The sequence below is a fragment of the Manduca sexta genome, chromosome 26 (genome assembly GCF_014839805.1).
Source record: "Manduca sexta isolate Smith_Timp_Sample1 chromosome 26, JHU_Msex_v1.0, whole genome shotgun sequence".
Classification (NCBI taxonomy): Eukaryota; Metazoa; Arthropoda; class Insecta; order Lepidoptera; family Sphingidae; genus Manduca; species Manduca sexta.
In genome coordinates, this window is record NC_051140.1 from 3475728 (window position 1) to 3502301 (window position 26574).

The 26574-nt window shown below is 36.0% G+C and overlaps 1 protein-coding gene across 25 annotated transcripts in view; it reads right to left on the reverse strand.

The window, feature by feature from the left end:
* The window catches only part of LOC115450047 (gastrula zinc finger protein XlCGF57.1), a 67546-nt gene that overhangs the window by 37699 nt on the left and 3273 nt on the right, over positions 1-26574 (reverse strand). For 17 of the 25 annotated variants that reach the window (XR_003939243.2, XM_037443605.1, XM_037443606.1 and 14 more), the window contains exons 3-4: positions 25835-25948; positions 24839-25060 (exon numbers count right to left, since the gene is read on the reverse strand). Coding sequence is in view for 24 of the 25 variants with exons in the window: in XM_037443605.1 (XP_037299502.1) it covers positions 24839-25060; positions 25835-25948 (336 nt within the window). In the remaining variant the exon portion in view is untranslated. The other 8 variants (XM_030177989.2, XM_030177990.2, XM_030177988.2 and 5 more) reach the window with 8 other exon arrangements.

The window sequence follows — 26574 nt, forward strand, 5'->3', positions numbered from 1 at the left end:
GGCCTCGTGAATAGCCGATGAATTTTAAAATCTATTGGTATTAAAACTAAGAAATTCAAAATGGCCGTTTATTTCTATTCCGTTCAATATACTTTGGAGACATGCCCAGACATCGATTTTAAATTTTAATGTCAATAGGCTTTTAAGCTAAGAAAATATTTTAAATTTTTTAATTACCTCATTCACTTCAACTGTTAAAGAAAGCACAGAGAAAAAATACAATAAGGTCAACAAAATAAAATTACATTAACGTAGCTTAACTTTCTCTAGCAAGACTAAGTCCTTATCAAGAAAGCCTAAATAATAATTATGGTCTCAGCTATACAATGCATAAATAATCTATTCTATTAAATCACACCGAATGATGATTCTTCATATGCATTCTATAACTAACTTTCTGATTGAATTTCTTCTTGCACGGTACACATTCAAATCTCTTATATTCGGAATGTATCCACATGTGTTGCAGTAAGTTCTTTTTTCTCGCAAACATTTTGGAACATACATCACACTCGTAAACCTTTTTGCCGGTGTGCACCACAGTGTGTTGGTCTAAGTCGTTTTTGTTGGAGAACTTTTTGCCGCATTCGGAACAATCGAAGCAGACCTTGGCGTGATTAGTAGCAAAATGAACTCTATAAGTGTACTTAGAAAAGAAATTCTCCCCGCACTCCGGACACGAATGGATCCTCTTATTTCTTTCGTGAACCTCGACCATGTGTTGCTCTTTACATTTCCAAGTCATGAATCTTTGCACACATCTGTTACAATGGTACTTCCAGCAATCCGGGGTAGACACCACGTGTTCCCTTTTTGCTTCTAACGACGAAAAAGTCAGTTTGCACTTTCTACAAATGCGATCATCTTTAATGTGACAAAACCTCAAATGACCCTGGAGTATATTTTTAGTCGAAAAACATTTACCGCACTCCTCACAAGTGAAGTTTCTGAAGTGCGATGACATGTGTCTGCTTAGCTGACGAAGACCGGGAAAGTTTCCGTCACAAATCCCACATAGGAATTTCTCATCTAAAAACTTATACGGCTGAATACCCAAATCCCCTTCCAAATACAAATTCTTTTTGTGGACATCACACAAGTGCTGCGCAATTGCTTTTAATGTTGGATGAATTTCTGAACACAATTTACAACGTAAATCAGTACAATCTGCTTTAATGTAATCATTACGGCAAAGAACAAACACAGTTTTAACTTTGAAATCTGCGTGCTCTGTCTCCATGTGCTGTCTAAAGTGTGAGGAGTTGGAATATTGCTTGAAACAGAAGATACACATGACGCAAGCATCAGGCAGCCGGAAGGGATACGCGGTCGAGTGGGCCAATATCACGGCCGCGTTTCTCCGAGCGGTCGAAAGCGATGTAGTTGTCTCCTTTTTCCGCACGGTGGAGAGCTGCGTGCCCTCTAAAACACACAGAAATGTCTAAGGTAAATAGCCGATGAAATATAAACAAGATGAATGATACTTAAACACTTGGATTGGATCTCGCACAACATGTCGCCTTATAAAGATAGAACCGTAATTTGTAAAACCGGCTCATCTGCTCGCGATTTGCCGTAAACACTACACAAAGCAAATTTTGTCCTGTTCAGGTATTTTTATTTGTTGCTCCCGCTTTGTAGTTACCTAACATGGAATAAGGAAACTGCCAAAAAAAAACAGAGCTTTTCCTCTACCCTCGATTTTGTTTAATAAAATATTTCTTTAGCCAACTAATACAGCGTGTTTCACTCTTGACCAAACAAATTTTCCTCCCAAAACCCCCCTCAAATATTAATAGTCTCCCAAATTTCACTCATGGCATATAAATTCCCTAGCTTGTGTAGTAACTCTTAAACATTTGCCGAAACATGAAACAAAGAGAGCAGAAAATTGTTTTGTTTAGAGGTTATTCTGAAGCATGTACTTAGGGCAAACTAGCAAATGGCCATAAATAAACCTACAGCAAAATTCTTTAGTTTGATTTATAGCTAATGAGAATTGAAAACGCCAAATCTTTACCTAAATCTACTTTTTAGACATTTGTTTATAGGATAAAAAAATGAACTGCACAGAACTGCTCATAATTTGAACAGATATTTCGATAGCAGGATTTATAGCAGACGGCATTGTGTGAAATATGGGACTGAGTTCCACATTTCCCAACATGGGTAGTAAATATATCAAAAATTTTTTGCACATAAACCAATCAATTACTATAAAATACATAGATTAGAACTTGCTATTATTTCAAGAAATAAAAATATATTTTTTTAAGTAACCAAATATAATTTATTTCCATGCCATAAATATACGAATCTTAAATGGTAGCGAAAGGCATGTGCAAGACAAAAGCTCTGCCATCTGGTGGCGCAATCTGAATCTTTTAACCCTATCAATACTTGGCGCTGTCGTAAAATATTAATATTAAAAACAACATTAAATTTTTTGATAATGATAATATTATACATCTAGAGGCTCCAACACATCAAAATAAACAAGTCAAATGTTGTAAAATTCTATTATGTTTCTGAGTATGGTACCTATTTACACTCCATAGTTATGTAAAGAAGCGAAACAATTAATAAACGATATGAAAAAAAACATATATAAATATGAGCTCCGAAAACATGAAAAGATGTTTTCAATCAATAATATCCAAATAACTGATATAAAAATCAATATCAATTTCAATTTATTGCCCTCCGCAAGTAATTTAAAAATTTTACTTATTTATACCCGTATCATATATTATCATAAATTTCCTAATAAGTGATTTTGCCTACTTTTATGGTTCCCTTATATGTAATCAGTATCAAGTATCAATGATGGTTTAAGTAGTTTTTTTCAAAATCGGTCCAAGTTATTTTTTTTAATGATACAACAATATGCTGTTTTCTTTTAAAAATCCAGTAGGAATCTACGTAATTATATTATTTATGCAGGCTTAACCAACTGTAGAATGAAAGCCGCCATCATAAATATGTTTCTTTTTGTCACATTTGCCCTAAAGTTACGGTTTCGGTACACATAAATGTCTTTACATATGTTTAAAAAGCGTACCTTCGCCATTTTCAAAACTCGTTTCATTATTGTTAGTCAGTGGGATGTGTAAGGATTTTTAATTAGAATGATTATAAGAATTTGTAAGACTTTTGATTTCAAACTTTTGATATTACAACTTACAATTATTATTAAAACAATAAAGTTGTTCAGGAGAAGTATTTCTAATGGTTTCATTTTGTTTTTTTTTACACGCTAATTTCCAAAACCCCACAACCAATTACAATGGAATATTGAGAATATTTGGTACAGCCTAAAAGATTAGGTGGAGGTGTCGAAGTCTTAAATGATTAAAGGTGATGGATGCAAAAAATCGGTGTACTTAGTAGAAGTATTATAATAGGTTTTTTTTTTTAAGAAAATAGTTTCTAGAAGTTTTCGGAATTAATGCTTGATTGTAACTTCTCCCGTATCGTATTATACGTATTATTTTCATGCTGATACCTCCATTGACTTTCTGAGTCCCTAACTCGCTGGCCTACCACGTACTATTTAATAACAGTCATTTAATTATAATTTAGGTCCACTAGTGGATGGCAGTGGGTGAAGTGTAACACAAGTAAAATAAAAGTACAATTACTCATTTCTATATTACCCATCACATTCTTATGTATGTAATTCTTAAAATTAATTACTAACATATTACTTATATGTTTAGTATATATGTTACCAGCAATCTGCATAATCTGGTATTCCATACAATGTCTAGACGATATAAAGGAAGCCCGAAACGTTCAGGTAACGTATGAAAAATTATTCATTTTATACTTAGTCTAGGCATTCTATACAATACCGAATACGCAGTCGGTAAAGTGTGAAAAGAGTTTAGGCTTAAATATATCTATCTGGCGCTTGCTCGTGAATTCAATTCCTTCCTAACCTAACCAATTTGTAGATTTCTATGACATCACTTTTTTAAAGTCCGAATTGTAAGCCGAATACGTTGTAAAACACCATAATAACAATTTTATTAGGAAGTAGATACTTACATAACATCAATTAATACAGACCAAATTATTAAATTTATACTATACATTGCCGGTGAACTAGCAAGTATTCTATACAAACCTAGAGCATTTTATATATTGCCTGAATAAAGTTTGCGTGTATGTATATTGCTTGAAAGTCCGAGGCATTTCAAATACATTGCATTACATGTATAATAAATGACAAACATACACGGTATTAATGTTGACTCGGAAATATTGACATTCCTCCAAAATTTGTAAATGAATGTCTTTAAACTTGAGGACAGAACGATTTTCCGTAACTACATCAGTCTAAGGTACTTGCCCTCGTAGACCTATCTAAAAATGCAATCTGCATACACATATAGCCATGTGTGTGCATATCTGTACTATTCCTCCCATTAGAAAGAGAATACGTTAGAAATCACATTAGAACTATTACGAACATCTAAAATGCAATTATATTTACGAATATTACAAAAAGGTAAAGATTACAAGGTACAGAGTTTATAAGTATCTGGAACTACCTAACCGATTCTATACATTATTTCAATAAACATCGAAAAGCAATATTAGGTCTCAGTAAAATGCCTTGTCTATATTTTGTTGATTAGATTATTTTTATTTCGGAAAACGAATTTCACTCAAACGGAGCAAAAAGTTAAATTATTTAGCAACTAGAAAAATATTTACACCTACCCACATTCATGCCATCTTAACTCGAAGGGGTAGCAGAAGCGCAACGTGTGCAACCAATTTCTGCCGTGTTTATTCCTTCCCATGATGTGATAAGGGGCGAGCCTATCGCCATATCGGGCACAAATTCCAGAATGCGGGCTGATACTGAGTAGAAATCCATATATCAGTTTGCCCGACACGGAGATCGAACTCGAGACCTTAGCACTGCAGTTGTTAATACAACTACGCCGCCAAGGCAGTCGAAAATATCTATTCCTACTAAAGTACAACGCACCTTTCATATTTAATATACTCAATGATTTTTTTTTAAAGCGCACTGGCATAATTTGCGATACAATAAATAGATGTACACAACTAACTAAATTTATCCTGCTACAGCAGTATATATTATATGTCACACAAGACCTAGTGCTGGTGACAAGGTAATAACTTTAATTAACATTACACTATGTTAACAATCATTTTTAATTTGTTTATAGTTTTGACTGAAGCCTAAGGTAGTTTCATTTTTAGCGCAATAGATTAACCGCCGTTTCCAATAAACGACCCGAATAGTTTATCGATCCATTACGAATGTGGACCAATCAAAAATGTTTCAAAATCAAATCAACCAATCAAAATAAGTCATTTGGAGGCAACAATTCCCGGCATCGGCACGAGGATTAAAGTATAGGATCGCTTATTGAAAACGATTATAGTTATAAAGTACCCGTCCGATCTCTCCTATACAATGCGTAACTAGTGTTTTTTCATTAGATTAAGCAGAATGATGGGTCTTCATATGCGTTCTATAACTGACTTTCTGGTTGAATTTCTTCTTGCACGGTGCACATTCAAATCTCTTGTATTCGGAATGTATCCACATGTGTTGGCGCAAGTTACTTTGCCTCGGAAACAATTTAGAACATACATCGCACTTGTAATTCTTAATACCGGTGTGCACCACGCTGTGTTGGTCCAAATTCTTTCGGTTCGAGAAAGTTCTCCCGCAATCTGAACAATCGAAGGAGATCCCGGCGTGATTACTCGCAAAATGTGCTCTATATAAACACCTAGATAGAAAAACATCCCCGCACTCAGGACACGAGTGAGTCTTCTCATCCCTTCCGTGAACTTCGATCATATGCCGCTCTTTGTACTTCCACGTCATGAACCTTTGCGAACAACTGTTACATCGATATATCCAACACTTTGGCGTAGATGCAACATGTTCCTTTTTTGCTTCTAACGACGAAAATGTCTGTTTACACTTTCTACATATGCGATCGTCGTTAATATGTGAAAACCTCAAATGAGCCTGTAGGGCGTCTTTTGTCGGATACGATTTGCCGCATTCCTCACAAGTGTAATTTCTGAAATGCGACGACATGTGTCTGCTTAGCTGTCGTATGCCGGGAAAATTGCTATCACAAATCCCACATAGGAATTTCTCATCTAAAAACTTATACGGCTGGATACCAAAGTCACCTTCGAAGTTCAAATTCTTTTTGTGAACATCACTCAAGTGTTGTGCAATTGCTCTCAGCGATGGATGGGTTTCCAAACATAATTTACAACGAAGGTCAGTGCAATCTGCTTTAATATTACCACTACGATACACAGCAAATATATTTTTCAATTTAAAATCCTCGTGCTCTGTCACCATGTGCTGTCTAAAGTGTGAAGAGTTGGAATATTGCTTGGAACAGAAGATGCACATCACGCAAGAATCCGGCAGCCGGAAGGGATACGCGGTCGCATGGGCCATAATCACGGCTGCGTTTTTCCGAGCGGTCGAAAGCGGCGTTGCTTCCTTTTTCCGCACGGTGGAGAGCTGCGTGCCCTCTAAAACACACAGAAATGCCTAGGGTAAATAGCCGATGACTATATAAATTATAATAATTAAAATGATTCCTGAAGGCAAGAAATATATTATGTGATTATATTAATACTTCTCGTGTCAAGAGCGCAAGGCTGGGCATGTCTTTAATCACAGATTATAGCTGATCTAGCGCGGTAACTGAAGAAAGGGGTCACTCTTTAAGTTTATTGATTTTAAGGTCAAGTGAATTCAAATCCATAACCGAACACGGTAACGCTCTGAGCTCAAAATATAGATTTACCGTAGAACTTATGTGAGAATTAATCAAAGAAAGGATGCCATTTTGGATTTCTACTTTGATGGCTGAAAATATAGTTTTTAAGGACTATAAACCGTCGGTAAAACAAGGAAATTTAAAATATCCACTATGTTAAATTTCAAAATAAAAGCATATTTCGTAACTAAAAGCATCTTCGTTGCTACCACACTTAGGCGTAGCGATGTTTCAAAGCTTCCCACTCGACGTTCTATCTCAATAATGGTTGACCGTATTATGAAATATTGCTAGAAAGTTAACTTGTACATTATTTTATGCATAAATTTCTTAACAAGTTCTAGTGAACTGATAATGAAAATGAACTGAAAATGATAGTTCATTTTGAAGAAAATGAGCATATTTTCAAAAATCCGGTTTTCGATTATTATTACTGTTGTAGTTTAATATCTCATGAAACAAACAGAAGTCTCCATGCGGCTTTCAGCCAACATATCATGAAATGACTAGATAAACGTGTGTACAAGTATATATTATTCCAAAGCGTTTTTTGTTAATATATGACTAGACTGCTAGCACCTTTGCTGCTTGTTACTTGCCAGGACGTTAACTCCACTTCCATAGCAAATAGAAACGTCAGGGTGGGGGCAAACGCTACGTTTGTAAAAATGACCACTACGGGCAAGCATGTAACCAAATAAACCATCACAGCAGTTAGTGTTTTGCTGATGATAGGATATATTGTATATCCGCCCAAATAGCAACCACCGTACACAAGGTGTTAAAACCCGCCATAGGGGCCCACTTAAGTGTGTCGCGTTCCGGGATCACCCTGTGTATATCCAGTATCAACAGGCCGGCATAATTATCTCTGGGTAAACATCTCTCGTCAGTCGACATTTTATTGGACCCCACGCCACATATCATCAGGTGCAGTGGGGTCACTTTGCCGCATAAAAAAAAAACTAATTATGTGTTTTGCAAGACTCGCGTCGTGTAAATTAAACACCCCGTATGTAATGTACTGCATTACTATCGCACTTATTTTAGAAGTCGAAGCTTGTGTGTTCGCATTCTAGTACATTTTTAAAGTATGCCTGGCGTATAATGTTGCCCGCTTAAAGACAACAGGTGCGTCCGTCGCAGAAAACATATGAATTTTTTTTTACCACGGCGACTCCAACTAATGGATGTAAAAAAAATATGATATGTGTGATAAAACATTTAACAAACGTAACATTATAAGCTAGAAAATGTATATTCTAATTTGTTCGTATTATTTGAGAGAAGGTTATGGAGTTATTTACTATAGGAATGTTATGTAAAAGACACACTTAGATGTAAACTCAGCTATATGTGTGCGGCACTTACTCCGGATGCACCTGGAGTGGTTAAAGGTTGCTAACCGAATGGCAGACTAGAGCGAATTTTAGGTGCAGATGAGGCATTCCGCCTTAATATTTGCCATCTAACATAGAATATAATATATCCACTTACATGTATAATATTATATTGACGAAGCTTTTAACTTCATTTATAGCTTTTTGGGTAGTACGCTAAACGATGATTGATAAAATGAAATATACCTTTGCATATCAATGTGTTAACGATGTATATTTTTAACTAAATTAGGCAGAGTGATGAGTCTTCATATGCGTTCTGTAACTGACTTTCTGATTAAATTTCTTCTTGCACGGTACACATTCAAATCTCTTGTATTCAGAATGTATCCACATGTGTTGACGCAAGTTATCTTTCCTCGGAAACATTTTGGAACATACATCACACTTATAATTCTTAATGCCGGTGTGCACTACGCTGTGCTGATCCAAATCCTTTTGATTGGAGAACTTCCTTCCACAATCGGAACAATCGAAGGAGATCCCAGCATGATTAGTCGCAAAATGAACTCTGTATATAGACCTAGAAAGGAAAATCACTCCACACTCAGGACACGAGTGAGTCTTCTCATTCCTTCCGTGAACTTCGATCATGTGCTGCTCTTTGTACTTCCACGTCATGAATCTTTGCGAACAATTATTACATCGATATATCCAACACTTTGGCGTAGATACCACATGCTCTTTTTTAGCTTCTAGTGAAGAAAATGTCTGTTTGCACTTTCTGCATATCCGATCATCTTTAATATGCGAAAATCTCAAATGAGCCTGGAGTGAATCTTTAGTTGGGAATGACTTGCCGCACTCCTCACAAGTGAAGTTTCTGAAGTGCGACGACATGTGTCTGCTTAGCTGACGAAGACCGGGAAAGTTTCCGTCACAAATCCCACATAGGAATTTCTCATCTAAAAATTTGTACGGCTGAATGCCAAAGTCACCTTCGAAATTCAAATTCTTCTTGTGAACATCGCTCAAGTGTTGCGCAATAGACGTTAATGTTGGATGAGTTTCGGAACATAATTTACAACGAAGATCAGTGCAATCTGCTTTGATGTAACCAGAGCGTAGATGAGCAAAAGCGGTTTTTACTTTGAAATCTACATGCTCTGTCTCCATGTGCTGTCTAAAGTGCGAGGTGTTGGTATATCGCTTGAAGCAGTAGATGCACATGACGCAAGCATCAGGCAGCCGGAAGGGATACGCGGTCGAGTTGGCTATAATGAGGGCCGCGTTTTTCCGAGCAGTCGATTGGGGCGTAGTGGCCTCGTTTGTCCTCTCGATCGAGAGCTGGGTGTCCTCTAGAACACAGAAATGCCTACGGTCATTCTAGGGTTTATTTATCTTCTTACCGCGTTGTGGATTTACAGTGTTATTAATCAAAACTGTGATACAACAAAATCTGTAATGTTATTTAATTGACGCGACGTTGTAATTCGCCTAACTTGATCATGAAATAAGTAGTAGAGTTTACGTAACGGACAAATACAGCTAAAATATGTTTTTATTAAAAAAAACTTAACTGACCATTTTCGTATTACCGTAGGCAGTTGTCAAATCGCTTTTATTACTGCCATTACTTATACATATCTCATCAAAAACTACTATGTTACGGCCAATTATTCCATCCAAGGAATATATCACAAACAGATTGAAATTATAAATATAAAACTCCAAATAAAACATTCAATTAAATTAGAATCTATATTTATTTTAATCATAATAATATGTAAACAACATCATAACAGAAAATGTAATATTTTAACAGCCTTTTAACACCATAAAATCACAAAGATAAACGGTATAAATACATAATATGGCTTTAACTGATTTAATAGTTTAACGTTTCTATGTATGAGTCAAATAATAGTATAGCCCACAAGTAGCTGACAAATTTAAATATTCAAATCGCTTCCAAACTTTTGTGTAAGGACACACAAAATACTTAAGTAGAATAAACTTCAAACGGTTAACTTTATTTTAGATAAATAAATAAAATATTATTGCGAATTGAAGTAGATATGTACAAGCGTTTTGAAGTTTTAAAGAAGTTTAGCTACTTTTTTGGTGACTGTAGCTATTGCCAAATGAGTCATACAGTCACAATTTTATTTTTATTTTGTAACAAGATTCGCAATGTAAAACAATTATAATCTACCATTTTATTTATTTATAATTTTTTTTTCTTTCGATACAAAATATTTTTCGTCTTGCCACATTAATGTAAATTTAAAAGAATCAAATATAACAACTGCCAAAATTAAAATAAACAAACTAGAGATATGTGAAAAATATTCAATTATTTTAACGCTTTTACTTCCTTATACTTGTTTTTTTTTATAATCAACATAAATACTATGGAACAGAAACCTTTAGTCAAACACAGGTTGGTTGCGGTAGTAATTAATATTTAAAATATCTTAGGTATGGAAAAAATTAGTGCGAAATAAATCATGGATCCCCTCTCCGTTACGGGAATACACATAGGCATTCCTGACTACACTTTTCACATTCAAACATACGTGTAATGTTTCCTATTCGAGTCCAATTTAACGAAACCGAATTCGGTAGCACTACGTTTAATGACGGCGCACTGTGATCGACGATGGGAAGACTTAGAGCGTAATCAAATGCGAAGCTCAAAACCGCTGGAAATGGAGTCCATGTGGAAGCTCTGCCCCATCCAGAGGTCATAGGATCTTAATATTGATGACGATTAATATATTTTCATACTTTGTTTTGTCTCAGAGACAATGTACCGAGAAGTAAAAATTCCAATCGTTGACCTAAACTCGAAATCTGCCTCGATGGCGCAGTTGTATTGCGTGCGCGGTACGACAAAGCTCTAAGGTCGCAATAGGTATTGTGTTTTTCGGCTAAGTATCAGCCCGAATCCTCGAATTCGTACCCGATATAGCGGTAGCCTGTTATATGTTTTTTATTTATGCAATATGTTGTTGTCTCTTACGATTTGCACGCTATGCTAAAGTAAAATACCTAAATAATCACCTGAAGCTAACAACAAAACTATCTTAGGAACTGAGCTCAACAAATATAAGACCAGGAAATATATATATGTACATACTTTTATTTATTTTTTATACAGTCATGTTCTTTAATTTAAAAATATTTTTTAATCTTTTATCTCCATTATCATCACAGTTCTCAAGTATTTTAGCAAGACGATAAGTCCATCTACGACAGTCCTCAGTGGTATCTGTAGACACATTGTACAAACGATCAACAGGACTTAACCTGAAATGTGATACATCATAATACCACACGCTCGTAAAAGTACGATTTCGTTTCTGCACTGGAAATGCATAAAATTGCTACTGTGTCTGATGAAACTTTAAATTCGCCTTCTGCCACACCAGACGATGAAAGTTAGCCTCACAGACATGTCAATAAAGAAGTCATTTAGATAATTTTATTAAATAAATGTATTTTCTATAATAAACATCATTCAAAATCCACAAGCTCGAGATGATACGACTTCATGTGCGTCTTCCAACTGACTCTTTGGTTAAATTTCTTATTACACAGCTTACACTCAAATCTTTTGTATTCACTGTGAATCCACATGTGTTGGACGAGGTTCTTCTTCCTCGGGAACATTTTCGAGCACACAGTACACGGGAAAGACTTCTCCTTAGTGTGAGACACCATATGCTCGTCTAAACGCAACTTGGTTTCATATTTCGCATCACAAAACGAGCAAGCAAAGTACTGAGCCGTATGGTTAATAGTAAAATGAGTTCTATATTTACCTCTACTCGTAAAACTCTCTCCGCATTCGGGACATACATAGGATTGCTTGATAGCTAGATGGACGAGATTTACATGAGTTTGTTTTTTATTCCAAGTCAAAAAACGTTCATTGCATATACCACAGATGTGATACCAACATTTTGGAGATTCCTTCAAGTGATTCAACTTCGCTTGAGACGTATCAAATTCAGCCTTGCATTTTGAACAACTTTTTTTGCCGGTATGCGTTTGCTGAACATGATACTGCAAAGACCTCTCGTTAGAATAAGACTTCCCGCACCTCTCACAAGTAGAATTTCTGAAGTGAGACAGAGTATGTCGACTTAGAGTTCGTAAACTACACAATTTGACACTACACATGGCGCACGAAAGCTGACGCTTTTGAAGTTTGAAAGGAATCAACCCCAACGGAAACTCTAAGTTAATAAACGTTCCATGAACCGTGCACAAATGTGTGGCAATCTCTTGCAATTCATGGAACCTGTTTGCGCATTTCCTACAACGAAGTTCGGTGCAGTCCACCTTCACATATCCGTTTGGTATACGACCAAGCACACTTTTGGGATCTTTATGCCTACTGCCCATATGCGTTCTGAACTCGGCGGGTTCCGCGAAACTTTCGTCACAACAAACGCAAACCATTTTGCTCTCTGGAAGTTTGAATGGATGAGCTGTCGAGTACTTAATTAAAAGCCGAGCGTTCATTCTCGCGACGGACATCAGATTTTGTTCTAGAACAAAAGAAACGTCCCGAATTAGAGAATGTATTTTTTTCTAGGTTTGTTCTTGTGGGCTCTTTTGAGTATAACTATTAACTTATAGAAGTATCGAAGTTTTGATGCAACTAATAGTATCCGAACGAAATTTTAACACTGGTCGTATTTTCTTTCCTTTATTCAAACCCAAATCTCGAATGTCTTAAACGTAAACAATTATAGGATACAATTATAATTTGGAATAATGGTGAACTACTTTTGCCGAGTTAATCGTATGCGAAGCATTAATTTAATATGTACTGTGGTACTATAACCCGTTATGAACACAGTTATGGAAAAATATAATAATCATCTTTTTTGTCAAAAAGCAGCACCAGGACATATTTTCGCCTCGCTGTAAAAAAACTTGTGCCTAAATGGTTACATCGAATACCTTGTACCTAAATCATAAGTTCATAGCTCAACCAGAACAATGATACAAAAACTGTAAAAATAATAATTATAATTAAATAAACAAACCAAATACTTAATTTTATAACAAAATGTTCTAAGTTAACATAACATTAACTTCAAAATACTTTGCAGTAACAGGCGATAAGTGCGACTCCTTCCCAATAAAAACCAACCAACAATACACGAGAATATTTTGCCCTCATTTCGCGATACCGATCTTTCAAAACGTAAGAGTATAAACGTAAGATTATTATAAAAAAAACTAATTGTATCAGGTTATTACTCGAGAGCTCGACAGGAATACGCGTGCGTATATGTAGAAGAAACTACAAACCCAGACTAGCATTGTAATATTGTCACGCAAAATCGTATGAAAGGAAATTATTTTAACTAGACTTTGCTCACGATCCGCCTCCCTTCCCCGTATAACAGCACTCTTCGAAGTCAAAATGTAATCTTTATTATATTAATGTAAGACTTTCTAAATCTCTGTACTTTTATGAAACATCCGAACACCGCGCACAACACTCAAACATCTTTACTTTTTTTTTTAACTTGACACAGATTGACATCTTAACTTGACATTTTTAACTTGAATAACAATAGCACAGGTTTAAATAAACCTATATGATGTTTTATTAGTGGTTTACAATATTAAAATATAAGGTATTAGCCCTGTATCTCTAGTTGCAAGCACCTACCGCCATATAATTCTATATATTGTGATATTTTTAGTAACTAAGGCATGGTATTGTTGGTAATTTGTCTGTGTATAATGTAATATACGACATGACCGGGAAAATAAAAACCCTCGCCATGTTGTAGTAAAATATAGAACTATAATAATTTCTTATGCCGAATACCTTAACTTTACAACAAAAAGCCAAAAGTGGCGCCCCGAAAGCAGGCTTTCTATTTTTCCGATCAAGCTATATTTGTACGCAATCTAACACCAAACGATTTAACTATAATTATAACCCTGAATTTGCTGCACACGCAATGTACATCCTATTTAAATTATAAATGGTAAACATTAATATTTTTACTGTGTAAATATTGTTTATTAATCTGTCTTTAACACCGAATAGAAGAATTTAATATTATTGTTTTTTCCTTCATCTATAGCCACAGAATCTGGATGGTACGACCTCATGTGAGCTTTCCAACTCACTCTCTGGTTGAACTGTTTGTTACAAGACTTACACTCGAATCTTTTGTATTCACTGTGTATCCACATATGCTGGACAAGATTTTTCTTTCTAGAAAACGATTTGGGACACACAGTGCACGGGAACAATTTTTCTTTCGTATGACTCACTCGATGTTCTTCTAAGTTCCTTCTAGTATCGAACTTGAGTCCACAGCACGAACACATAAAATTGTCATCCGTGTGTGCAATTTTAAAATGAACCCGATATTTCTTTCTACACAAAAACACTTCGCCACATTCAGGGCATATGTGATCCTTCTTTTGCGTCCCGTGTACTTCCACCAAATGAGCCTGTTTAAGATTCCATGTCATGAATCTATCGCCACAAACCATGCAAAGATGCGACCAACATCTTCGAGACTCCTGGATATGCTTCCTCTTGGCTTCCAAAGAATTGAATGTAGTTTTGCATTTTCTACAAATCCTCTCGTCTCCTATGTGAGAAAACCGCATGTGGTTCTTCAAGGCCGTATTAGTGGCGTACGACTTGCCGCAAGACTCGCAAGTGTATCTCAAGAAATGCGACTGCGTGTGTCTGCTCAACTGGCGCAAACCTAACGATTTAAAGTTGCAAATAGCACATACCATTCTATCCTTTCTCAATTTAAATGGCTGCATACCTATTTCCACATTTAAATCTATGGGTTTGTTATGTTTAGTTTTTAAATGGGCCGCGATTTCTTCCAAAGTATCGAATGGTTCCGCGCAAATGCGACAAATGATATTTGTACAGTCCGATTTTATATATCCTTCGTTACAATGCACGAATGCCATTCGGGTGTTAAATGTTTGATGGTCATCGTCCATATGCCTCCTATACATAGCGGGATCTTCGTAGCTTTCGCCACAGTACACGCAAGTCATGTTCTGCTCGGGAAGTCTGAACGGGTACACCGTGGAATATGCCAGGACAATCTCGGCGTTTCTCCTCGCGACGATATAGGGTTCACTACCCTTTTCTAGAACAAAAGAAATGCCCTCGGTCATTCAGATGCACTTTGCCTCTATCTCAGCTTTGTCGATAACCATATTTTGGTGTTGTATTTAATGTTATTATTAAATCAGAATGTTTTTATAAATGAAATTTGACTCGCGTCATTAATGTAACGGCATCATGCTTATGTATTGAAACCGGTGACATGTTGGTTTCTGTTCCCAAGTTAGGCGTTCAAAATGAATTATATAACTTAATTCTATTAGAAACACTATTCGAATTTGTGGGCGATGTGGCAATCGACTTGCCATTTACATCCTTAATTGAAATAAGCTTAACCAAAAGTGGAAAAGTTCCAATATTGTGTATACCTTGTGCATACAGGCGAGAGGTTAAGTAATGTGAAATCATTTATAACGTGTATTATATTGATAATGTGTTTAGACTTGGACGATCAACACCGCTGTATACGTAATACATCATCATATTGTTATTTTAAAAGTATTTTTAACGGAGATCGTTTATTTTGGTGAAAACCGTGGGTTTTGCCTTAAAAAATCTGACAACTATTGTGTAATGAATTCTACTAACACCCCTTTATACAAACGTAGTGGTTGAAACTCTAAATCCTTTTCAATCAACGTCTTGATCTGGTTTGATGCGTTAGCGAAGATTTAAATTTATCAGAAAAATATCTTTACACATTCCACGGCTTTAAGATAAAGGTCGTTGCAAGAAAAAAACTAATAATTTGATGTAGCATTTTCATTCGGATTACCATTACACTACATTCATCGATGTCATTTTATTGATGTATTATAATCAAAATATAATTGAGATGGGAATTCATCTATACACCAAAATGTCAATAAAGATATGTGTCATTAATGTCAATATCAATGTTAAATTAATTAATCAATACCAGTTGTGTATTCCTGGTTCACAGTCTCAGGGTGACACTTCTGTATATGCAATGCCAACTTTTTCTTTTCAACAAACAATTTAGTGCAGGTTTGACACACAAACTTTTTACTATTATTATGTATGGATAAATGTTTCCTTAAACTTCTGTGCCTGCTAAAAGTTTTCTGACACACAGAACATTCTAGAGGTCGCTGCCCTAAGTGGATGCTAAGATGCTCACGTAGATGACGTTTGGTTGAAAACCTTTTATTGCATTCTTTGCATCTGTGATCATCTGTGTGTGTCGCTTTGAAATGCAAGTACAGTAGAGTTCTCTTTTTAAATATTTTATCACATTCCGCGCAAGGGAATTCCTTTTTTGGCTGACCGTGAACAATTTCCAAGTGCTCCTGTCTCCTTTCCCAAAATAGGAATCTTTGTTTACAAACAGTGCATCTGAATGGAAAGCAAGCTTCGTTACTTCTAACGTGATCTTTTCTCGCTTCGACTGAGGAGAAAGGCACTTTACACTTCGAGCATGCCACTGAATGGGTCCGATACATGTGAGTTCTCACACTAGACACGTTTTCAAATTTCTTACCGCACACGTCGCAAATAATTCTAAAATAATGAGATCCAGAGTGGACTGATAACGCTTTATAACCAGTAAATTTCTTATCACAAATAAGACATGCGTAATTATCTTTCCTCAATTTCATCGGCACGAGACCCAAGCTTTCTCCAACTTTAAAACAAAGCTGATGTTCATTGGCGAGATGACGACCTACGGCGTCCAGAGTAACAAACGGTTCAGCACAATCCTTACAGCGAAGACCTGTTATATCAACTCTTATTTGATTATGGGTCTGGTTTAAATTGATAATTTTGGCTTTGTCAACTTCATTATGATTTGAATCTATATGTAGCCTATATAAATTCGGATCATTATATTGGTTACTGCAAAAATAGCAGCGATAATATCCATTACTAAATTTGAGGGGATAGGCAGTAGTATGTCGCAGCAAGATGATGGCATTATACAACTCTACATCTTGTTTGACTAGCCTCGTGAAATTGGCCTCTTCGTCTGTAGTGTGTGTTCTTGGCTCAGTGGAATTCAGCAGTTTCGCGGGCTCATTGTCTAAAAAAAAGAATACTTCAATTCCTATTAAATAATATAATTTTCTATTTTAAAGCAAAAAAAAACTTATCATTTATATGTATGTCTTTAATAAAAAAAATTAATATAAAATGTTCTTTGCTTAATGCAGTTAGCCGATTGCTTCATTAGGACCGTAATATTTTTATTGAATAACAATGATTATATCGAATATGCCAGTGCTAAATGCGAGTATCAAAACTAAAGCAGATAACCAGAGAGCCTTGTGTTCCGCTGATTTTTACACTATTACGTCAAAATTAAGTATTAAAATTAAAGCCAAAGCATAGATAAACAAAATGAAAGGTTTCTTCTATTCTTTTACACCAGTATAAACAGACATGAAAACTTTGCGTTTTAATTATAATATATATAGCCGATAAATTATAATTGCCATAAATAATTAAAGGAAATACTTATTATGCACACCAAGGCACATATAATAAGTTTGAAAGATGTCACTAAAAAAGCTATTTTTATTATTTTACAGAACATTTTTGAATCTTGTGTTCGCATCGTTCAATGTCATTCAGTTGCTTAATAATATTTATTACAACTGAATGGATGTTCTCAACCAGTTACGGATGTATCTTGTAACTTAAAAATTAAATTTAGCTTAGAGAAGCTAAAAACTTTTGTACATTTAGACCTATACATACTATAGCAAAAGGTATTGTACACAGTGAACAAATATATTTATTATGTAGTCTATAGATACCTAAGTTACCTACAAAACGTGCTTGCTCATATGTCTATTCAATCTAGAACTGGACGCAAACTTGAGTCTACAGTGCGGACAAACGAGACAATCCTGGGAGTGGTACATTTTGAAATGTTCGTAGAATGCTCTTCTATCCGAAGAGGTGACGTCACAAATGGAACAATCGTACACCTTTTTAACCATTCCATGAACGTTCACCATGTGACGTTGCTTGATCTCCCAGTTCGGAAACCGTTCCGTACAATCAGCGCAACAATGCGGCATGCATTTTCTTTCGGTCTTTTGGTGTTGGGCTTTCGCCTCCATGGACGGAAACGCTTTGGCACATCTCCTACAATGCGCTTTGTAGTGGTTCTGGTGCTTGGTGTGCATGTGCTGCAGCAGGCCCGTCGACGCGACGTAACCTTTCCCGCATATATCACACACGTAGCTCATGTAGTGAGTTATCGTGTGCTTGTTCAAATGCAGCAGGGAGGGTAAAATCTTTCCACACACTGCGCAATTCCAACGATTTTTTTCTAGAATGTACGGCATCACACCCAACTTGGACTCTAATGATATCGCCTTTTTATGATGTTCTTTTAAATGGTGAACAATCTGATTGAGATCATCGTACTTTTGTGAACACAATCTACAAGCTAAGTTTGTGATGTCAACCTTAACGTAATCCGTTTTGTTCAATTTTAAAAACACCATGTTCAGTCTAAATGTTTTGTGTTCGCTTTCCATGTGTTGTCGAAAGTCGTTAGGGTTGTCGTACAAGTCACCGCAGTAGACACAAAGCACCGATTTCGCATTAACTCTGAACGGATAGGCGGTTGTATATTTTACGACGAGCTCGGCATTTCTTCTTACCGGGTCCCGCTGAATCACGTCTAGAAAAGAAAATAAATCTGTATTCCGCTCAATGGGCCTTTTTGTGTTTACTTCAAAAACATTTTCAAGTGATGTTACAACACTTGTAGATTATTCTTAGGTGTCTTTGGAAATATTACAATTATTATATACGTGCGTACTTATAATCGAACGTTTGAAGTTTCCTTCCGCAAAAACTTACAATTCGAATTATTCGCATGAGTATCTTCATCTAAAATTACAGGGCACGCGAATACCTTTAAAGTATATTTAGGTTTACTCCTTTCAATCATTACACGACATACCTGACATACTGAGGTTAAGAATAATTTCCTTCATAAAATATACGCCGTTAAATACCGTAAAGAAGATAGGCGGCGCAACCCATCATTTTGTTATGTAAAGGCTTTTATATCAAAACATTAAGGATTTGGATAAAATTTGGTACAGAAAGATTATAGTCTGAAATAGCACATAAGCTTCTTTTTTATCACGGGAAAATACAATACGGGTCTTTTATCTTAGAGAAACTGTTCCATACGATGAAGCTACGTTAACTATAAACGTTTCTTAACAATATTGTCAATTATTGCACTTCAGACCTACTGTGTGTTATAACAAGATGGGAAAACAAGAAATAGATAAAACATTGGATAATTAATAATACTTATTATTTTGATTATAATTTAAACTAAATACGACAGTTTTAGTAATACGGGCAAGGATCGGATGTCTAATTTCCAATTCTTGCTTGAAGGAAAAATAATAAGCGTAACGACTGGCATTACCTGGCAAATATACCTACCCTATACTCGTATTCGATATACGACGATCTAAAGTTTTTTGTCGCATCTTGGAATCTTTATACAACCTCTTGAACCGTGACTCTTATGACTGCTCAAACGAAGTGAAACGATCGAGTGAGATGAGTCATTAAACCGTTTTGTATGTGCGTTTATGGCCCTAATTATGTTTATTGTATAATTTTCGACTTTATAGTTTAGTAAGATGTATTAGAACCCCTTAACTACATCGCGATCGAATAGATTAAACTTAAAAATAATAATATAGTTCCTCCGCTCTTTCGATGTGTTGGTTGTAATTAATAGACTTCATAACGTACTGTTCATCAATGGATCTACATCGTGTGTTTAGTTATATGCCGTTTCAATCTATACCGCGAGGTGAACTTTAGACCGCAATGCTTGCAGACGGCGCAGTCGGCCGAGTGATGCAACTTGTAATGATCGTAGTACCCATTCTCGCTAGTGTATACCACGTTACAGTCGACACAACGGTAAGTCTTCTTCGACTGGCCGTGAGCGGTCTCCATGTGTCGCTTCCGTGACTTCCAGTCCAAGAATCTCTCCAGACATTTAGGACAGCAGTAAGGCATGCAAGATTTCTCCGTCCTCCTGTGCTTCTCTTTCGCTTCCATCGTGGGGAACACTTTCCGGCATTTCTTGCACGACACCTCGTACTGCTGGTGTTTGGATCTGACATGGCGCAGGAGCCCGGTGGTCGCCACGTAGCTATTCCCGCACACGTGACACACATAGCTCAGAAAGTGAGTGATCGTGTGCCTGTTTAAATGCAACAACGAAGGGAAGCTTTTGCCGCAAACGGCACAATTAAACACGTCTTTTTGTAAGTAATAAGGCATCACGCCCAATTTGCCGTTCAAGTCGATCCTCTCGTTGTGAGCGGTGATCAAGTGTTCCGCGATCGTCTCCAACGTGTCGTATCTCTGCGAGCACAGTCTGCAGTGCAAGTTGGTGAGGTCTGCCTTGATGAACTCTGGCTTTGGCAGGTTGTGAAAGACCACTCTGACCGAAAAGCTCTGGTGCTCAGTGTCGACGTGCGCGCGAAAGGTCTCCGGGTCGTCATATAACTCTTGGCAGTAGACGCACAGTATGGACTTATCGTTCACTCTGAATGGGTACGCGGTCGTGCACCGCAGTAACGTGTGCGCGTTACTGCGCGCGCCATCGATATTTTCCGCTAAAAAAGAAAAATATCTCCGTCATTCATGGCGTCCGACCGAACGTTTTCCGACATTTATGACGTCACGGGAAGTAATTAACGCGTGTAAATTTTATCGATCATGTTTTAATAATGTCTTCGTCTCAATCCGGCGTGCATAAATCAAATGAATCATCTTAAATAAGTAAATAATCACAGCAAGTGCTTAAACGTTTCAGTTTAAATTTCTTAGATTTATTCAAGTTTATATCGGTAGTGGTATATTTAAGGAAAATGATATAAGAAATAAGTAGATAAATGGTCTATCATGTATGCTAAATGCATATTATGTGCATAGCATATAGTCAAAATCCGGTACTAAATTATATTTAGCATATCTTAAAATTAACATTGCGTAAAATTCAATTGTAACATCGTATTTGAGAGTCAAAGTTACAATTTACAATAAATTATTACAAAGGAATTTGTTTGCAATGAGCATCATCGTTAATTGCATAAACGAATATGATATATATATATATAACAAAACATGACGAAATAACACAGATATCCATGTTATCACCGCAACATTTCTTAAAAAAAAAAAAGATTTATAAATAAAAGAAATTGTGCGGCGTCAACAAAGATTTTCATCGAGCAAGCTATCAAATAAAAATAATTAATAAACAAAATTCGTTCATACAATTACTCGTGATATTTACTGGAAACACATAGATACGTCTCTTGTTCACTGAAACACTTACAAACTAATGTTACAGAGCTTTAATATATAAACTGTACGTGGAATGTGAACGATTTCGATTAAATTTGTAATCGAAATCATTCACAAATATAATAATTAAAAAATAACTTACCTTCTTTAGAGACGATTCTGCATTAGTAGTTTGTCATATAGCTGCGTCTACCTGAGTTAGGGACTTATGCAATCAACAATGTATTTATTTAATATATGTTCCGTTTATAGATTTCAATAGCATCTAAGGGCCGGCTCATATATGGCGGAGCGCAGCACAGATTTTTTTTACCGTCAAACTATTATCGACATTGGCGTCATTAAAATATTATTCTTTCATTAACACAACAATGTAATGCAGTGTATTGTTGGCGTAATGGATTTTGAATATTATTTCAATAAACACAATGTCGATAATAGTTTGAAAGTAAAATATTATCTGCGCTACGCTCCGCCATAATATATGCGCCGCCTCTAAGTATTGATTCCTAAATCCTAATAGGACTTTATTTATCTGCATTATATTTTTTGCTATTTATTTTTTTTTCTCTAAAGAGTGCCTTTACCGTTATGGCAATAATACCCTGTTCATAATTACTTCTTTGTTCTTTTTTCTTTAAAGATTTCTTAGCTTTCCGGACAAGGTCTAGGTAATATAACTAACTTGGGATACTTATTTGCTCAAGGCTCTACTCGTGTGCGATATTCTATATTTTTTTCTTTAAATACTGTAAAAATGACAGGAACCAGGAACAGGATGTGTAGATACAAGTTCTGATAATCTCGTTGAACACGCATCGACATTGATTTATTTACTTATTTAAGGACCTCCAACGAAGAATACACGGCATATAATAAAAACAATGTTGTAGCATTTTTACAATTAAAAATGTGACGTGCCTCTTCAATTATAGGAGACCACAGCAAGCAAATTTATATATTGGTAGAGCGGTAATTTCAATCTAAATATTTTAACGGGATCTATTATACATACAAAGTCTTCTTTCTTTTCGAACCTAAGCCTGAAAAGGGAAATGAGCACAGAAAAACAAACAAGATTCAACACTACAAGCTCTGTACAATGTGCCGCAAGTCAGTATACAAGCTGTTCCACTTCTGTATAGAACAAGGGACGGTACAAAAACATCATACGCCAAAAATGCAATAATTAAAAAAAAAGTATAATGTTTATGATTGTCCCAATATAATATTACTATAAATATTTAAATGATCACAAAAAAGGCCGCTTGGATATTTTTTTTTCTTTATCTACACTTGTTAATGACTAATTTGCGACACATCAAAAATACGAGACATATCTATGTGTTTCTGTATATAACTAACATGCATATCAGGTTTATCGAATTGACTGGTTTTCTGTTCGGAATGATGATTTTTATATTGCTATATTTATACCACATTATCATTGTTATAAAAGTGTTTTAGTGTTCTGTTGTCATGTGTATGATTATATTTAGATTTAAGGAATTACTAGAATCGTTCAGTCATCAGTCTTATACTTTAAATCTATATGACAACTCGTAGTACCTAGTTTGGTAACAAATCCGTGTACTGTTTGCATCCTACTACTCCGGCGTCAACGTCGGTTTAACTTACCAACAATGACGTGAAATAATTCTAGCGGGCGAGTGTCGACACTATAACTCCTGTTCAGCTACGAAACCGACTTCGCAATACCGTCGCCTGACGAAAATTCAGTTTATATCGAAGAGTAAGCGCCGAGTCACTTACTACTTTTTTTTTATTGCTTTCAAGGTCTAAACGAGTTTGCCAGTCACTTGATTGTAAGCAATACTACTGTTGCATCACTCCCATAGATCCGTTCTATAGACCCCCACATGAGCCATTTTTTCACGCAAATCTACGGATTAAAACTGATAATTCGGACTAGTCATTGCCACAAAATCGAAAAGAGGCCTTTTAGAAATTTCGCGATTTGTTTTTTTTTAACCATCTAAAATAAATTACAAGCGGTTTTATTTTTCTCTTCTCCGTTAAAACTAGAAATTGTTAGCCGGCAATATGATTCATTCAATACATACTGCAGTAAAATTTCAAAATTAAAAAAAAACAGTGCTCTATTGTAATATTTGAGGACATACCGTTCTTGAAACTCATTGTATCCTCATTTATAGGTTTAAAACTACCTGGAGGTAACCCAGTCCCAGAAATTAAGGGTTGAACATTCTATTAAGACCTCTCCTAGTAGTACTATAAAATAACAAATATGTTTCTATAAAGAAGAGATTTTATCTACAGAAACTTCAACTAGCAAACCTTAGCCAGTTGTGAATCTATATAACATGAGGTGTGTGTGTGTTTGATTCGTTTGTACGTATAATGCGATTCCAACAAAAAATCTGTCAATTAAACAGTCAGCAGCAGAGTTGTGATGAACTTTGGAGTTCTCTTTCTATGAAATTGATTCAATCGTTTATAAGCTCCTTACTTCAAAGAGGACAGATACAAGAAATATAAATATTATAATGCATTGTGCGAGCAAAAGTTAAATGCTATTGGAAATAAATAAATGTAAATATACATTTAGAAATAAATAAATGAAAATTGAGAAATGTGAGAAAATGCAAGACATTAAATTAATTATATCTTTATTGGTAAAGCTTTTAGTATTAACTAAAGCCTACACAAAAGTCAATAACACATCTAAAAAATCACCACCACATAACCCAAAAACTGTAATACAGCCTAATTTTTACTCCGACAAAAAAGACAGTCACACACTGTGAAAAAAAAATTAGGATAATTAAAAATAATTATTTTAAATTAACGATTATTTTGAACCAGTTGACCCCACAGACGTTGTCCCGTCTTAACTATGAATTTGCAGCGCGCATTCTGTCAATCGCTGACAGTTAAGTTTTTTTAAATTTTCTAATTTTCCGCGCAATTCTTTGATTTTTTTTAAGAACCTTCTCTTGACAATAACAAACACAACAAAAAAAATATAGTGGAATCGGTCCAGCCGTTCACGCGTGATGGCGTGACCAAGGGAAATAGACTGGAAACTTAAAATGGAACCTATAAAAGACGATCGAATCATATTCATACCCCCAAACAGTACTTGTAATATCAAAACATTTACAAGAGACCCCTTTTTCGTTTCAGTTCATAAACAACTCTACTTTCCGACGCAAGTAAATATCGAATATGATGCCTACCTTTTTTCTTCTTCTCTTTGACGACTTTGATGGGCGCTTTGCTGGCGGTCGGCTTGGCTGGTTCTTTTTTGGTCACTTTTACTTTCTTTGCGGGCGGTGCTTTGCTTTTACTCATGGACATTCTCTTCACGGTGATCTGAGAGTTGTCTATCAAGTCTAAGAAGTCGACGGCCTCTTTTTTGGGCACTTTCGTCGCAAACTTGGTGAGCGGTTGGTCGTCCACTGAAATACATTTTAGATATAAGTTTTGAGCCTTTGTATTAAATAATTTGACTACTGGGTGTCTGAATCCCCACAAATAGAGATGGACTGCTTGGTGTTTCTTGACGAAGGAATCCAGAGCGGTTTATAACCCGCCACAGAGGGCCAATAGGCCATAAGGGCACTATATTTCTCTTAGTATGCCAGTGTAGTATGTGTAAAGAATGTTAGGGGACTCAGTCTGTCACCCAACCTTTTTTCCATGTCTGTAGGTGGCTTAGCGTCACGTGAGACCGGTGCCCGCAACATAACCTCTAAGTCACCAATAAGGCTGGGCGGACGATCCCCGAGTCTTGCATTTACCCCGTGACAACAAAAAAATGTTCAACCAGTTGAACATAACTGAATAATCCAATTTAAATATTATAGCGAGTTAATAAGCTCTACTTTAATTTTTATAAATATTAACAATAATAATATACATATGAATTACGTCTGAAAATATAGGATATAATCATGCCTTAAGAAATTACTCCTATATATTGGGTTCCACGTTCAGCCTCGACTCCCAGCCCATCAAGCTCCCATAATCTTGACAACTGTCACGAGACGCAACATCTCGCATTGGTCGATATTCATTTAAAGTGCACCGTTATGCAAGCTATTTGCCAAGAATAAATATAAATATTTCAAAACACAACCTAAACTGTTTCGAAATCCAATGATGTATACACATAACGCGGTTGACGGTAAACATTACGGAAGCTACGACTAGATTTGATCATTAATACTCACTGTCATCGTCATCTTCATCTCCGAAGTCTGCGGTGTCGAAGTCATCGTCGCTGAACCGCTTCTCTAGTTTCACCTGCTCTAACTTCACCTCCTTCCCCGCGGGCTGGGCTTCAACTGACAGAAACAACACCGCGGTTATTTTATGTTCAGATACACTGTACTTTCTCTCTCTCTAATTGTACCCTGAATGCTGAGAATCGTGACCCCTGTCACTTGGTAGAGTCTTGGACAGCTGATCACCAGGCATGACGCTCCTGCGCCAGATGCAGTGGCTCCGGGATAGTCATGGCTAGTACTAATCATTAGCGAATGCAGTAATTGACATTCACGGATAGTCATTGCTATAAGTATACTTAGTCTGGCCATAAATACTGTTACACTTAATTATAAAAAAATATTACATTTGAATTTCGAATCTGTCATTTTTATACGATTGTTCATTGTGTTTTCTCATTTTGGCGCCAATACATTGTAAAATATTTTGCGATATTAAAATGGTGTGGGGTGATAAAGAGAACCGAATCGCTGTGATAGCATTACACAAAGTAGGTATGGAGCCAAATGCAATTTTTAAAACTCTCCATACACTTGGTATTAGTAAAATGTTTGTGTACCGGGCTATTAATAGGTACAATGAGACCTCCTCTGTTTGTGACAGAAAAAGATCTGGCCGTCCACGTAGTGTTCGTACGAAAAAGGTGGTCAAAGCAGTAAGGGAAAGAATTCGAAGAAATCCTGTC